At 41.0% G+C, this 17697-nt stretch overlaps 1 protein-coding gene across 1 annotated transcript in view; it reads left to right on the top strand.

Annotated features, from left to right (window-relative positions):
- The window catches only part of adgra1b (adhesion G protein-coupled receptor A1b), a 101247-nt gene that overhangs the window by 39333 nt on the left and 44217 nt on the right, over positions 1–17697 (top strand). The window contains exons 9-12 of the mRNA XM_066693226.1: positions 915–1113; positions 1845–1994; positions 3064–3225; positions 3941–4156. Of these exons, the coding sequence (XP_066549323.1) occupies positions 915–1113; positions 1845–1994; positions 3064–3225; positions 3941–4156 (727 nt within the window). The remainder of the gene's footprint in view (positions 1–914; positions 1114–1844; positions 1995–3063; positions 3226–3940; positions 4157–17697) is intronic.

Genomic DNA, 17697 nt, shown 5'->3' with positions numbered 1-17697 from the left:
TTTTCACATTTAGATAATTGCATTTAGATTTAAAAATAAAACGTGCAATGTTAGGCGTGCAACTTTGCTCCATCACACAGGTAAGAAAGTATTGAAAGACAACAACCCGTTCAAGGGGTGCTTTTATTAAGCCAACACACTCAACTGCGCCTTCCTGACATTTCTTTCCTGGAAGGATTTGTAATGTTTTCTCTGTTTACGGCGCACTTGCTCTGAGCCGAACAGAACTGCTTTGTTTTCAGAATGGGGAGCAGTAATGGTGTGGAAAATTAGCCCTTCTTGTTTAGGAAAATTGGTGTCATTTATAACGAAGTGGCATTTACTGAAATTGGAGGAAGAAAAAAAAAAAGATCTGATAAAAAAGAAGGTGGACCTCGGAAATATAAAGTTTTTATTCTACTGCTCTCTCTTTCTTTTTTGATTAGATTTTTTTTATTTTAAATGTACAAGCCTTTGAAAACAAAGTTAACATCACACTGTATTCACTTGACTTCAAAAGGCGTTTTTCTCTGTCATTCGTGTTGGCGTTGTTGTTTCGTGTGATGAGCGCACACCTGGCTTGGCAGATCAGCAACACAGAGAAGGCAAAATAAGAAAAGGAAGCTCAGTAAACAATCTGAGATTTCCTCGTCCACATGCGCTGTTAAAACAAGGCCAGTTGGAGTTACTAACAGATTTGTGAACTTGGCTTTAATCGGATGATTAAATAAAACCAGATGCCAAGCGTACCAAACACTCGGTGCAAGTTTATATATAAATATGCCTTGCACAATACAGCAGTGCAGAAGACATCTCCTTGCAATTATAAATTAAGGTTTACCAGACTTATTTTAATGAATATGTTTTTATTTTAATTTTATTTTATTTTACTGTTATTGCTAATTAGCTAACATGACATCTCTCTGCTTTGGTAGGTGGCCAAAGACGCTGGCGGGAATAATCGCATTCCTGCCCTGCACCCAGTATCTGTTTGGCCCCGGGGCCTATCAGACCGGTCCCACAGAGAAGAAGTCTGTGCGGAGGTGTGACCGGACCGGACACTGGGCCGAGGAGGACTACTCTGAGTGCCCCTACTCCAGCGAAGTGACCCGGGTTCTGCACGAATTCAGTCAGGTGCGGCTCCCCAGCTCTCCCGACTGTTCACATGACTCGCTCAGATTCAGTCTTGCAGTCGAACTGCAAACCTACGACAGATTAAAGGAAAAAAAAAGTGTCCTTCTGTTCTCTCCAGGGCAACGCTGAATAATCTGTCAGACAACTCCAGGTCTGTAGCTGCCTGAGGATCAGCTTCATTTTGGCCTTCATTATCATTAAGCAAATTAAAACATCCACCCACCGGCCAAAAGATATAATACTTGATGATCGGCTTCTATTGGGAAGTCTCTGACAAACAGAAACACATTATTCAAGCACAGGCCTTCTGAGTTGTGATTGGTGCGGGTTCAAACGTCTGATTTTGTAGCTGTTCCCAGATTGACCTCAATTATTTATTTTCCAGTACAGAAACTCAACTTAGTCCCATTTGACACTGATGCTCAAGGCTGTCTGTGGTGTTGTATCTGTAAATATATTTTCCTATACAAACAGTGACTCTACAATATCAAATTATCATCATAACTAGTTTATTTCATAAATATATTGGTAGACTGACCAAACCTTTACTTGCTCTGGGTGTTAGAACTTTTTCTGTATAAGATCGTGTCAATGCTCTGCAGGGTGTAATATTTCCAACCATAACAAACTATCCGCTCTCCCCTCCACCTGACGAGCTTCTTAAAATTGAACATCACTGATTTATAGTAATGTGAACATGCATCACGAAAGGGACCACGATTTCATTTCAGATGCCAATCAATGCCACCGGCGCCCGCTCCTCCGCACAGCAGCTCTCGGCGTACACGAGTGGAGCAGCACACTTCACCGACATGATGGATGTTGTCTTTGTTGCCCGTGCAGTGGAGAAGCTGATGAGTTTCGTGGACCAGATCAGCGATGTATGGGATTTGAATCACTTTCAAGTTAATGTAGGGTGTTGTGTGTGTTTTATTTTACACTGTAGTTAGCCACGTATGGCACACGCAGTTCCATTAAGTTTTATATATATATAGTTTATATTCTCTGTTGCTTTTGGCGCGTTTAAATGTGGTGAAAATCGAAAGCACACATGTTTGGATATTGAATGTTTCTTGCGCTGGGAAACCATTTGGCCGGTCTCCCGACTTTACTTCCAAATGCTCGGTTTCTTGTGCTAATTTTGAGAACGAACAGCAGCGCAGCAATCTTGTAACGTGCAATTTAGGGAAGTGGTACATATTGTTAACAGTTATTTTTGGTTTGGCATCATTTGTCCCCGTATACGTTAGAGGCCCTCAAATGCCGAATCGGCGCAGTCCTTGTGGAGGGAAGGTCAAAAATAACTTTCCCCCTCTTGGAATGCCTGTTCCTAAATGGTTTTAATTAACCCGAGTGGTGTGGATTGTGTGAGAAAAAAGCAAAAACAGTCCGAGCCCTTCCTCGCGGAGTCTGTTTATATTCGGCGTATGGAAGTGAGCTTTCTTAACCTGGTACATTCGTGTTTCTTTTGGAGAAGTTTGAAACGGCCGCAGAGCTTAATGTTTTAGAGCTGGCGAGGGAGCACAGCGACCAGGAAGCGAGAGAAAGGAAGCAGCTTTTCTGCTCGATACGGCACCGATTCCTCGCTGGAGAGAGAAAGCCATTACGAGTCTCGCTCACAGGAGGGACGGGAGGATGTAGAGATGTTTTCTCTCAAAATAAAGAGACTTGCTGATGGTGGTCTTTAATGTCATAAAACAAAAGTGTCAAAGAAGTCGGGCTCATTTCACGGGACACAAGCTTGCCTCGCTTTTCACTGCGTTCGGTGGAAGTTATGGATGTAACAGTAAAAAAAAAAAGTAATTATTTGCCACCAGAGACTGTATCTAAATTAAATCTTTATACAGAAAAGTCAGATGATGCTTGTCCTTGCATAATTATATGTGGGGGATGGGGGGGCTGTCTCTACAAACTGTAATATATTTTAATTATGGCCCCTTTGTTTTGCAGCTAGGAGACTACATATCAGATATCGCCAGCAATATGATGCTGGTGGATGAGCACATATTGTGGATGGCGCAGAACGAGGCCAAAGCCTGCACTCGAATCGTACAGAGTGTGGAGCGCATTGCCGGCCTGGCCCTCACCAGCAACACACAAGTTATATCTAAGGTACTGCTTCTGCAAACCCTGCTCCATGTTTCGTCCGTTGTCCAGTTTCACAGCGCGGAGGTTTGAAATCTCCAGAAAGCGATGTTTAGATTAGAAAATAAATCAGAAATCCCTAAGTAAGAGAAACAAAATTGCACATTGCTCCTTTGGGGGTGAGAAACGAAACTCATATTAATGAGTGGACTGCTGGGCATAGATCTGTATGATGCAATTTTACACTCACCCAATGTTACCTAGAGCATCTGTATTCTTGGTTAAATGACAATATTGGGCAGAAAAAGTTGGTTAAGAGGACGGTTCATTATAAGGATTAAAATAATTTTGTCTCTATGAAAATGCAGAGGCTATATAATTATGTATTGTTAAATCAGATATCCACGTCATATAATTAAAGTGGAGTTGTATGTATGCATGTATGTGTATATATGTCTGTTTGTAGTTACAGTGCTGTGTAAAAATAATTAGTTACTGCATTTATTTACACTCCACTATTCGTGCACACAGCGTTTAAATAGATTCAGTGCAGCATTGCATTGTAGACAAAACAAAGTACACAATACCTCTGCAGTCTAATACAGTTAGATTTTTTATCCTCTCCTTCAGAACAGCTTTCCTCCATTCGTTATTGTCCCATTAAAAGAGCAAAATACGGAGCATTTTATATCTGAGCATTTTATAGTCAGATGGCCTTGCTTTCCTTTGATGTTTTCACCAGGTCTCTCCCAATATCGCTCTGGAGGCCTTCGTGATCAAACCAGCCAGCTTCACGGGCATGACGTGCACCGCCTTCCACAGAGCGCCGGCCACTCCGGACCGGGCGCTGATCCGTGGCCGGCAGGACGGGGAGGCGGACCATCCCTCGGACGCTCAGCTGAATTTCAAATGCAACACGGCCAACCTCAGCAGCACTCTGGTGAATTTCCCCATGAAGGTAAGGGGTTAACCTTGGCAATAGAGGCAAAATAAATTAATTAAAAGATGTCAAGGCTTGAGATATTTAATTGGGTCTGACAGGGGAAAGAGGAGGCTAATTGCAGCTAGCTGTTGAGTATATACACCAGACATGTTTCTCTCATTTCCAAAGCATAAGGTGACAGGCCCCAGGACTGGCTTTGACATGACACACGCATGTTTAAGAAACAGTTGTTAAAAGGTCTGGTCAGTCTATTGGTTTCCCTTATAATCCTTAACTTTTCCATGCACTTATGTGCCAATGTACAGAACATACTATAAGATGAATATGCAGCATTGGAATGGTTAATTTCTGTATATTTTTTACTATATTGTATGAGTAACCAGTACAACTTAGTTTTCAACAGAAGTAGCCTGATATGAAACTAAACCAGGCTTTTCTTGGCATGCATTCTGATTAAATGTTGTAAATTCAGCAGAGGATTGCAATGCTGCTGCAGATTTAGCAGTAAATAATCGGGGTGTTTAATGTAAGCCATTTAGTGACTGTCTATTGGAAATCTGAGTATAAATGAACTCTCCCGTCTAAATGTCTGTGATCTGCCCCAATACTTTTCACATTTATGGCGAAGATCTCAATACATCCTGCATTAAGATTATATTGTAACAAGTCCCTTCTAGAACATACTGTTGAAGACAAACTACTGTGAGTTGTGAAGAATAACGCTCTAGCATTTCTTGAGACTATGAGTTTGGCACACCAGAGCCTCACAGACAGCACCAGCCGGAGCAGCAGCTCTGACAGTGAGGATTTGCCCCTTAACTCGCTGTTTAAGCATTGGCACTTACAGATGCCACGAGGCCTGGCATTTCGGAAGATAAGACGCCAGCAGTGCCACGGTTTTGCGAGCAGGATTTCGAATGCAAAGTTTGTCTCCGTGGTGGTAAATCGTGTGTTTAGATGAGACAAATAAAAAGGAAACAAACACATGAAGAATCCCAACTTTGGGGTCTTAATTTTACACATTCTAGTGCATTTAGATGTGTAAATGAGTATTTTGTGCCTTTTGTACTGAGGGTTGTGTGACTAAAGTCAACCTGGACAGGTGATGGTAGCATGGAGTAAAGAAATTCAAGGGTCAGTATGGTTATTTGAGTTGTAAGTGCTGCTGGGTGGTTATATGATTGGTCATTATTTCCCTGTGGAGTGGATAGAAGTGACGGAGCTGATGATTAACAATAATTAATCAATGTCGCAGTGGGAAAGGCTACAGCACTAGAGCAAGTCTGGGCTATGGGAGTCATCCTGGATTTTGATGCTGGTGTCCCCGTCATACTTGTATAACACAAGGTGCTGGAGGCACAGAGATCATTAGTGTGTTTATGCTGTTTTATCTGATGAGGATAGATAATAGTATGTGCTAAAGCAGTTGCCAAAAATGTAAATAAGCCTTATGTTTGCTCTTTGGAAACAGTGCCAGATGAAGCCGTCTGAGCATCCCGGTCCCGGCAGGTTCTGGACCCCCTCGCAGCACGGCCCACGCAGTAATGTAGCGGGGAGAGCAGAGAGGCTCAGTCTAGGTCTTGGACACCCCTCTGTGCCGTCTTATAATTTGTGTTTTCTTCCGTACTGCTTCTGTCACTAATTTTTGTCTATGCCTCTGCCAGGTTAAACTGGAATTACGCTTCGTGTGCAGGCCTGCTGCGTTTTGGATTGGCCTTGTAATTCAAAGATGGTCACCCACTGAGCCGTGAGGCAATCGCCAACAAAAGGAGCCGTTACATCAACGAAAACATAGATCGAATTTTGGCACAGACCCGCTGGCGGTTACAAAAGATGTGGGGCGATGGGCTGAGACGTATCGTGCAAAGAAAAACGGGAGAAATGTTACTCAAAACCAGGATAATCCAAGATTATTTTCTTTACTAAACTCTGCCTGCTTTATGGAGTGTTTAAGCATTGTTTAATGAGCTGTGTAATAGTGCTTTTCTGCAAATCTGCAAATTCATTAGCAGATTCAAGCTCTCTACTCCTCACCTTCACTCTTTATCGGATGTATCACTCTCCTGCATATATCAGTTTCAGAAAAGTCTCCCAGTCTGATCCATACTGGAAAGGGACCAGTATGAATGGTTTACTATGTTGTTCAGCAGACTAGCAGTCTAAACGCACAGCACTTAGTTTAAGTTTTCTGTGCTTGAGTACAGAACATGTATAATTTGCCGTTCCAAGGAAGTAATAAAACCTTCCAGGTACAATTAAATATTTTTCACATAAGAAATGCATTAATATAAAGGTCGTAACATTTCCCAGTGTAGATCTGTGATGTTCCTCTTTAAGCCAGTCTCTCAACATTTACTAAGCGCCGTCCCAAAGTGTCAACTGGCTTTATTTTTCTTTCCTTCATGTATTGCCAACCACATGCTTAACCCGTTGTATTCCTTAAGAGACATCATGGCATTTACCCACATCGGTTTAATTACGACTGCAGGAGTAGAGCATTGTAAATGACACAGCCGAAAACGAAGGATAATTCAGATTTGTTTGCAAGTGAGAGGTTTGTTTTGCACTGATCGCCATTTTTCAATGTTCTCGTTTGAACGGTGATATCACCAGTTTGCCGAAAGAGAACAGAGGTGGTTTATATCGGTTGGCTAACTTGGGAACGCCAGTTTTCGGCTGCAAACGTGACGAACTTAAATCAACTATCAGAAAGCCTCACTCAAAATGCAGGACAGACAGTGTGAGGGTAACAGCTGCTTGGCGAACGCTTCAGTGGGCAATGTAGGTTTCAGTACGAGTAGGAATTGACAATCGAGAGCAAGGCCTCCTAAACCTGTACCATGGGAGTAATTGAAGTTTACCAACACGTTAGTATACGTTTTTGTTATACTGATAAACAAATAGGCAGTATTCCTACAGTGAGGGAAAAAAGTATTTGATCCCCTGCTGATTTTGTACGTTTGCCCACTGACAAAGAAATGATCAGTCTATAATTTTAATGGTAGGTGTATTTTAACAGTGAGAGACAGAATAACAACAAACAAATCCAGAAAAACGCATTTCAAAAAAGTTATCAATTGATTTGCATGTTAATGAGGGAAATAAGTATTTGATCCCCTATCAATCAGCAAGATTTCTGGCTCCCAGGTGTCTTTTATACAGGTAACGAGCTGAGATTAGGAGCACTCTCTTAAAGGGAGTGCTCCTAATCTCAGCTCGTTACCTGTATAAAAGACACCTGTCCACAGAAGCAATCAATCAATCAGATTCCAAACTCTCAAACATGGCCAAGACCAAAGAGCTGTCCAAGGATGTCAGGGACAAGACTGTAGACCTACACAAGGCTGGAATGGGCTACAAGACCATCACCAAGCAGCTTGGTGAGAAGGTGACAACAGTTGGTAACACACTACGCCGTGAAGGACTGAAATCCTGCAGCGCCCGCAAGGTCCCCCTGCTCAAGAAAGCACATGTACAGGCCCGTCTGAAGTTTGCCAATGAACATCTGAATGATTCAGAGGAGAACTGGGTGAAAGTATTGTGGTCAGATGAGACCAAAATCGACCTCTTTGGCATCAACTCAACTCGCCGTGTTTGGAGGAGGAGGAATGACCCCAAGAACACCATCCCCACCGTCAAACATGGAGGTGGAAACATTATGCTTTGGGGGTGTTTTTCTGCTAAGGGGACAGGACAACTGCACTGCATCAAAGGGACGATGGACGGGGCCATGTACCATCAAATCTTGGGTGAGAACCTCCTTCCCTCAGCCAGGGCATTGAAAATGGGTCGTGGATGGGTATTCCAGCATGACAATGACCCAAAACACACAGCCAAGGCAACAAAGGAGTGGCTCCAGAAGAAGCACATTAAGGTCCTGGAGTGGCCTAGCCAGTCTCCAGACCTTAATCCCATAGAAAATCTGTGGAGGGAGCTGAAGGTTCGAGTTGCCAAACGTCGGCCTCGAAACCTTAATGACTTGGAGAGGATCTGCAAAGAGGAGTAGGACAAAATCCCTCCTGAGATGTGTGCAAACCTGGTGGCCAACTACAAGAAACGTCTGGCCTCTGTGATTGCCAACAAGGGTTTTGCCACCAAGTCGAAGGGGTCAAAAACTTATTTCCCTCATTAACATGCAAATCAATTTATAACTTTTTTGAAATGCGTTTTTCTGGATTTTTTTGTTGTTATTCTGTCTCTCACTGTTAAAATACACCTACCATTAAAATTATAGACTGATCATTTCTTTGTCAGTGGGCAAATGTACAAAATCAGCAGGGGATCAAATACTTTTTTCCCTCACTGTAGGTATGTGCTTAATATTGTTCATAATAGAAACACATTTTGATACACTGAAAGCTAAGATGTTTAAATTCAGCCAATATATGCACACTACCTTTTTACAGTGAAATCTTTTACCTTGAATACCTCTCACAAGCAAAGCACATGATAAATCCCAGCAGCATAAGACCTTGATGGAATCTCTTATCTATGTAGTGAATGCTAAGCGCGGTGGAAATTACTTCTCCTCGCGCTGCGGTTGATAAGGAAAGAGAAGTGTTTTAGAGGCTGAATACAAGGGAAGGAGACAGGCCTTTGGGATATCTTTCAGTCTTTTAATGACAGATTGCGGGGGTTCGGCTTTTTTTTATGTAGAAACAGTCATTCGTCTTCTCCTTTAATTCTGCAGATATTTCCGAGTTGTCTGTGGTACGCTGCTCTGATGGTGTGACACCACGCCTCTAAAGCAGGAGGGAGATACACCACATAAAGACACAGTAATGCGTACATTCATCTTCGAACCCACTCCCCAGCCTGCTGATTTAAAATGTGTGACTGAGGGCAATAAAATCATAATAACGCAACGGACTTTCTCAGCGAGTTTCAGGATTATGACTTTGACTGATTGAAAACAATATGACTCTCTTATTTCAAGTGATGGAAAAGAATACTACACAATGTATATTTATTTTTTTAGGATGGAAAATTCCTGCTGTCGATATGCCGGCTTAGACCCTTTCACACAGACCTTTCCGGCAACAAACTGCCGTGAAAAAGGCTACAACAGTTTCTGTGTGAATAGGGATTTAGATCGGTCGGGAAACCAGGTGCTAACTGGCCTTTCTTGTTACACGGTTCCTCCCCAAAACAAATACTCCCACCCGTGTGCAAACCCGGCATCCCTGCCCAGGACCCATGAACGGCTCTCGTCCAGCGCTGACCGGAAGTGGGGCATAAACACGGCTTCACGCTTTCTCCTTCCTCAGTTCCAGGCCAGCTGTATAAACTAAAATCCCTTGCTTCAATTGCTTAAGGCCGCATTTGCAGCCAACTGGCCCCGCTCCCATTCCTTGTGCTAGTTTATCTGCGCTGTCCATTTTATCTCCCACCTTTGCCTCTGACACACATACCGCGGCTCTGCTGGCCCTCCCTGCTGGGCGGAAAAACATTTCTAAACTTAGTCCTTTGCTCCCATTTTGAAGCTTTTTTTCCACTTTCTAATCTGCTAGGATTCATTTTGACAAAACACTGAAACACCGAAACAGAGACTCCTGAAGGTCGTTGCAAAATATGCGCCCAATCAAAACTTACTTTGCCTTCTAGTGTCTCAGAAATAATGATATGCATCCTCTAAAATAGGCACTGCCAAACCAAAGCAGAGTTACTGTACTTCCTCCAGATTATCCTAAGGATATACCCTCATTTGTCCTACAAAAACAGTGGATTTGAATTCAGCATTCATTAATACTCAAAAATAGAATGATTGTTTTTTTTAATTGCCTCGAAATTTGTTTAGATGTGCACCATCTGTGAAGTTTGCTGTAACTTCAATTAAAATTCCTAGGTTAATGAGGTAGGAATGTAACAATGTCTGCTTAATAATCAACAATTATTCTCTATAGTCTTTGTGTGGCTGTTTAAAAAGCTAAAATTAACACTGAAACACTTGTGCTTGTACGACAACTAGTATATTTTGTTTTTTTGGGCCGGTTGTTTAAAGGTTCACAGATTATATTCCCGTAAACTGCCTCTGTGTTTATGTATATTATTAATTAACTATAACCCCATTCGTTTATATGCAGGAGTGCATTGTTACATGACTGTTGTCTCTTGTGTAGAAGTGAACGTGTGGGGTGCTTTAGTTGTGCATAAGCAGCATTTGAAACTGTCAAACATCTCCGCTGAGTTCTGAGGAACGCATATTTTAGTCCCTCGCATCTCCGTAAACCCTGGCATGTGGTACAATATGGATTGACTGCAAGCTGCTAGTTGAAAGGTAAAAAGTGTTTGGGATGAAAGGAAATTGTAGTTCCCAACATGTGTTCTGATAGAAGTCATAAATTCGACGCTGTGAAGAGAGTCTTTATGGCGTATGCGGAGGCTGCCAAGACCACCATATGGAGCTGCAGCTATGCAGGGAGAACCTCTTTGCGCTGTGCAGTGAATGCCATGTGCGATCGTCATCGGCAGCAGGTCGTGTCTTTACATAATCTCAGTCGCACTGGAAGACAGATAAGCATGTGTTTCAGTTCAGCGACCGACGCAGAGGCCAACAGCCACCCGTCCCAGGATGAGCATTTGGACGCTGCAGTGTCTGCTAGTCGAGTACGCCCGCTGTGGTGAGGTGGAATCTGCGCTCCGGCAAAGGGCTCGTACCAGATTGTCCCTGTCAGAGTTTGTTTAGTCCGATCTGGGAGGGAAAGAGGATGGCTATCCACATTGTGACTAGTATGGTAATCCGAAAAACTTTGAGGCAGCAGTGAGGCATGGGCCTGACATCCGAAAGAAACGTGAACTAGAATTTAAACCATTTCCGTAAAATCTGTATATTACTCCGTAGAGGCAGAGAATTTTAATGGCTAGGAATCCTCACTGCTGATTGGCTATGAAGCCCATGGTTCACTGCTGATTGGCTATCGAGTGTTGGCGTGGAATGTTGGCAGTTTGTGATCATTTTCCTACAATAGCATTTCAAATAAATGTTTTAATCAGTTATAAATCCTTAAACTGTGGATGATCTCAGCAGGAAACACATTGTGTATAAAGTATGATTGTTTGAATGTGTGTGTATAGCCTAGAAGCTGTTGGAGGAGTAAGTGATTGTCTGGAGGGGAGGCAACCATTAGTCCCAGGCCTTAAACCTTGGACCCCCTCAGATTTATTTTCTCCTACAACAGTCTTTCATCCTGTAGGACTTGTTGTATGTCTCTCCTCTGTGTTTAATGGTTTATTTTTACATTTTGTTTTCATTACTTTGTTTATATTGTTCTTTTAATCTGTGAAGCGCTCTGTGGCTCCCTTGCAAAGTGCACAACACCAAGATAAGAATTGATTGATTAATTGACTGTACAAAGACTAATAATAAAGATCCTGTACTCTGTGTGTCGCCACACGCAGACTAACTGGAGTGAGTCACTGTGGGATGACATTCAAGCATACATCCGAGTAGCATCCTTACTAAAGTTAACCGGCATGTACTCTTGGCGATTTCACATCTACTCAATTTGCGTATTTTATTTAGATGGACAAACCATGTGCTGTATATGTTCACTGGTAACAAAACCTTCAAGAAACTTTATGAGAGAAGACACATATCTGAACTTACAGTGATGCTTATTAAGTATGATGTGTTTACTGTACTCTATTCATTAAGCTAATAAATACACTTTTATCCCGGCAGTTTAAGGTTCTATGTAATTAGAGACAAAACCAAAAAAGAGACAGCTTATCCTAATTAGGCCTGAATATATCGTTCGGTTCTCCATGGAGACTAAAACGAAGGTAAATAATTGCTCATAAATTTGGGGAACAAACTGCATTGAAAGCCACCTTAATTGATGCTTTGACATTGTTTGCAGCTAAAATCGGTTTCAATAAGAGAGATACATCTGTGAATGGCTTATGTAATGTAGCTTGAAGGCCCTGCACAGTACAGATAAAAGATTCTCATTTGTTTATTAATAATAATATTATTAGGAGCTGGGGACGTGGTGTTTGTTTGAAACAACAAGAAGAGCTGTGTGTCCCTGCGTCCTCCTGACACAACCAGTCCTTTCAAAAGGCATTTCTGTAACTTCACCGCTGTCTGCCATTTAGCACAAAATATAGATTAACTGCGATCTTTAACCCTAGCACTAGCCCTCTAAAATGTCACTCTACAACGATTGTTGAGAGTTTAAATAAAAGGGTGCCACAGGATTTAAACATAAAACCTCCTTTAGAATGTACTATTCTGTGACTGCCATTTATACTTCCCCTTCTTCCCTGCCAGAATAATTTAACTGTCAATCTTAACAAAATGCATTTCAAAGCACAAATAAAAGTAAAGGATTTCTTTTTTTTTTCTTGATTGTCATATAAAACGTTTACGTCAACATTTTCACCCCCTATTTTGTTTATTTATCCAAATGGTCTTATGGCAGCCACCTGTGCTATCTGCGGTGCCAGTGCACTGCAATAATTGCAAAATCCCTTTGCCAGATACACTGGTTGAATGTTAATTTGTTATCTTAGGCCGCACAGAAACATCCCACTATGATATTGCCGCACAGCCACACAGTTTGGAGCTGAACCTCGGAGGCACTGGATTACAGAGGGAGAGGGGAAAGTTAATTAACCTGAATAATTTGTTCCCAATTTGAATGTAGAGGTGAATAAATAAGTAAGTGGTTCTTGCGCTCTAATCAATGTATATTTCCCTTTTCAAGGGCTTAGTAATATTTCCTTGATTCAATTACTCCTGCAGAGTAACACCTCCTTTCTTTTAGTTTGCAACTTTCTCCATGTGTGGATTATTTTGTCTTCATGCGTTAAGCACATCATCCCGCAGATGCAACAGTGGCCAGCAGGTGGCGTTTGTGTATATTCTTATCCATCAAAAAACAATTGATAAGACAATCAAATATAGACACACTATGGTTTTAATGAGGTATGAATGTGAATGTTATACTTTTGCTGCAGATGATTGAAACTCTGAACATCCTCTATACTCATATATCTCATGCCATATCTCTCATATTTATTTTTAGAGGAGATCTGCAGTCAGGTGTGATTGTGTTTGAGGCTCTGCAGTCTGATGTTCCTCTGAGTTCCCGCGAATAAGAGTTTCTCGTTGGCATTGCAATGCAGCTCCTGCCATCGCTTGACGCTGACTCTATACTGTAAACTGGCTTGTAAAACGCTGTACTTTACAGATATGAAAAGGGATAAAAGGATGCTTAGTGTCAGTTAAAACCGGTTACTTATAGTATTTATAAGAAGGATGTGGAATTAGGTAGACTGTCATCCCGGGCTTTGAGTCATAAATAGGATCTGACTATTGTTGGTTTTAAAAAAAGGCACACATTTTAAAAATAGCACAGAGATCAAAAACCTGCTTGGATTATTCATCATGGTATTATTTTTACATGTCTTATTTAACAACTATAGAAATATGTATACGCTGCTTAAATACTGTTTTTACTTTTATGTGCACATTAAAATCCTGAAACGTGCATAGACGTTTGGGAAGTCCATAGATGTGTCCTTCCAGTCTGAAAATAGGTGTAGTGTTAATAAAGTAAAAGCACCGTAATTCCAGCAGGATTAGAGATGAGACCCAGTGGACAATGACTGCAATGAAGATTATAACATTGTTTGAGGCAGTAATTTATTTATAGCCCGATTGAGAAGGAATCTTCAATGTTAATTTTTAGAAAATATTCCACATTTGTAGATGACCCTTTGTACATTGCTGACGCTTGTTGTTAGTCCGTGGGTCTCTTACACAAGATGACTAAGCAAAAAGAAATAATCAGCTTTATCCTTGAGGCATCTATTTCAGGCCACCCTTTACACTTCCTTGATCTGAAGGCACTAGAAACCCAGTCTTATTCAAACGCCAATGTTTGCTTTATTTGTTTATTTGTTTATTTGTTTATTTGGTCTAAAATTGTCCAGATCATATACAGTTTGAATGTACGTTTGTTGCCGTACGTTTGTACTTATGATATCTCATTACCCAGAATCTCCTGCCTTCAGTGCTCTTGTCCTTTTCACTACATGATTGCCAGCTGTACCCCTTATCTATGCCTACATGTATGGAGGTGAAGTCTGGGTTAAATACAACATTTTGTTCCACCACGGTCACGTTCAAATTTCTTGATATACACAGACCAACCCAAATATCCCAATACATTAATAAAACATTTTAAACACAAAGCAGGAATTAAAGAGATGGGAATTACATCAAGATTCATCCTAAATTGATTCACCCTTCAGAACATAAGGTAGTGGGACACACAGTCTAAATGTCTCCTATTGACGTCTATGTTTTTTTTATTATTATTAAATATGAAGCTGCTCATCTGAATCTGAAATGCACCTCTGCCGTGTATTAAGTTCATAGTTGCCTTTTGTTATTTCATCAGCTGTGGCATGCTTTTTTGTATATAAATAATGCAGTTAAATGTCACTTTTGATTAAGAAGCTGTGATCTATAGAATAAAAGACAATTGAATAACAAGTGTATTTGTCACAGGCAGATTCATTTCACTTATCCCTTTCTTGACATTTATAACCTTCTCTTTTATTCTTTTCAGCATGTCCTGTCAAACATGATTAAGAAGCTGGAAATTCATGCAAGTATCCGGAGTGACAGTTTAAGCGAAATTTGGATTTAGGTGGCCTTCTAGTGATAAGTTGGGAAAAATTACATTTCTGTAGAAGCCAGTGACAGATAACTCCCCTAATGAACTTCCTATATCTTATTTGGTTGCAGATTTCTCTTCTCGGTAAGCATTACGGACACTGTATGTATGTATCTATGCACGTGCTTATTTATTTAATTCTATATCTGTCCTCTGTAGCGTTACCAGTAATTGTGTTGTGTCTTTGTATGGGATTTTGCCGTGACCTTACCTTGTCCTTTAAACATTGCTACCATCCACTCTGCGTCATTCTTTTGTCTTCCGACACATTGGAATAAAAAGTGTCTCATTCTTAATTCAGTGTGACATATTTGTAGCTTGGCAGCCAAAGTAGTGGAGTACGAACTGCTAATAGCGGTAAATAAATGAGCGTTGCAATATTGTTTGGCACAACAAACCGTTAAAAAAAAACAAAACGGTTTATTTCGCTGCCAGTTCAACTCAACAGAGCAACATCAGACGGGGGCCGAATCTCTCAGTCAGATCACACGTCTGTGTTGGGGCAGTTCAGACACGTTCTCATCCAAGCCCATCTTTTTAAAGAGCTGTACAACGATGCCAATTACCATCCGATGTGTGTATTTTGTTCTGCTTTAAACATATGACACCAATTTCCCTCCATCCCAGAGTGCTTGTGGATTTATGTCCCAAGAGTCTATTATCTATTATCTGTCATGCTTCTCATTAATCCTTTAAATACTATATCGTTTCTTCTATCGTAATGTATTAGAGTTTTCCTTTTTCGTTGTAGCAGGATCATTCTGTTTGGCGACTAAATAAAAACGTGACACTTTCAATCGGTGGTTAAAGTTTAAAAGTCACTTTCGACTCGTAAGCAAACACTGCCCCAATACTGACACCCAAATGTATAAGGTACTAAGAGCACTCACAGACTTTGTTTTACACTAAAAGCAGGTGAACGAACTTTACTATTATGACAGAAATTCTTTAGAGGCAAATTTTGATCTGATGTGAAAGGAAAGGATAGGTCTATGCGTGTCACATTCAATCATGTCAAGTTGATTATAGATCCCCCTCTATTATTCCTGTAGCAGAAATATTGGATGTACATCCTGTCCATTTAAATCATGGAACACATAGTCTAGTAAATATGTTTTCGAGGGAAGTGTGTATGTCTTTGTGTGTGCGTGCGTGTCTCCAGCAATGCTTATTCCGTACAATTTCATAAAAACACAGCCAGTCAATAAAGAATGGGCATCAATAAAATAAAATCGAATTAAAGTATGTGTCGAAGCATGAGGAAAAGAAAGAAAAAGCTTTGAATTCACATGTGTTTTCCAGGTACTTATTTTATTTTTTATTGTAGGATGATCTCGGCACTCATTCTCGTTTCAAAGCTTTTATTCTGGGATGGATCTCACTCAGCCAGAAGCATGTGACTAGATGACTGCACACACCCTGTCTGCATATTTTATTTAAAAGCATATTTGTTTAAGTAATCTCAGTATATGCCTGTATTAGCATGCATGACATACTTACTGTAGTTGCAATTCTCCGTGCCCTTTTGAACAGGCTGATCGAGCATCACCGAGTCCCTCTGAGTGACACTGTGATTGCTGTATTAATATCTTGTGCTGCGTCGCTGTGTGATAGCACGTTTTTTTATTTCATTCTTCTGCTCCTTTCCCCTGCACCCCCACCCCTCAGTTTCACGGTACCAATCTCGGCAAAATGGAAAGAAAACATCTACACACTGGGCGTCACTCGATTCCTTATGCCTGCACGTTGTTCTCGGATAATGTAGCTTTCATACCATTTTACACTTGATGTTACCTAAAAAAACACTAACCTCCACTGAGTTTTATGCAAATGTACACTGATGGGCAACTAGAGATATGTAGTTATGCTAGGACTTTGTATCTCCAAAAGGTTAAACTAACACTCAACCCATTTTCAGTAATTGTTTTATTGATTGAATCTCGGCAAACCAGAAATGGGACACTTATAGCATATTTATACCAGAGAGAGTTGAAGCCCGGCTTGGCTGCTAGTTCAAAGCGTACTCTCTTTCAACTTGACTCTTGTCAAGAAGTGAGTCTATGGCTGTCTTCGTATGAAGAATTCATGAGCACCTAAAACATGACATTAAACCATTAAAGTAGCAAATGTCTCTCTGCATCATCTTTTCAACATATATTGCAGTAAGGATGAAGGCAGTGACTAAATTGTACCCGCCTTGTCCCAGTGACTCAGTCTATTTGTTTGTTTATTCAAAGCTCAAAGGATAACGCACAATGACAAGCAGACAAAGCCATGGCTGCCGCTCCCCTGCCTATACCTTGTCGTTCTCTGAAGCTCATCTTTGCGTCGCTCTAACCCTCAGAGTCGTGCCACTGCGCACCGCCGCGCCAGCACTGAACTTTTAACTGCCAGTCCTGCAGGAACGCCAATCTGGAACGGGGAGATAAACAAAGACAGCATTTGTTCTCACATGTAATTCCTTTGCAAAGCATTTCCACAGATGTGTCCTTTATGTATAAAGTCTTCCGAATTAGAGAACAACATGCTAAATCTCAAGAGGTTAGTCCTCCCCTCCCCCCGTCCCCTTCACACACAACGACCTCGATTTGTGAACAGCTGAGTAGTTAGAAAAGACATGATTGTGGTCCCTCCTTGGCTGTGATTTTATTTCTTAATACGGGTTTCAAAACATTTATTGGTGTTTCGGTGTCGATTTCAGTGGCTACATTGGTATTGAGCATTAAAAGCTTTTGCCTTAACTCGTTCTTAAGCTAATAAAGTCTCCCTGAAAGATGCACACATTGACACTCCCACAATAATCTCAGGTTTCCCCACACACACATAGACAGGATAATTGATTAATTGCACAACATTGAAGAACCACAC

The sequence above is a fragment of the Amia ocellicauda genome, chromosome 20 (assembly GCF_036373705.1).
Source record: "Amia ocellicauda isolate fAmiCal2 chromosome 20, fAmiCal2.hap1, whole genome shotgun sequence".
NCBI classification, from domain to species: domain Eukaryota; kingdom Metazoa; phylum Chordata; class Actinopteri; order Amiiformes; family Amiidae; genus Amia; species Amia ocellicauda.
The sequence above is the reverse complement of the archived record's forward strand: the minus strand, read 5'-3'. Positions and strand labels throughout refer to the sequence as shown.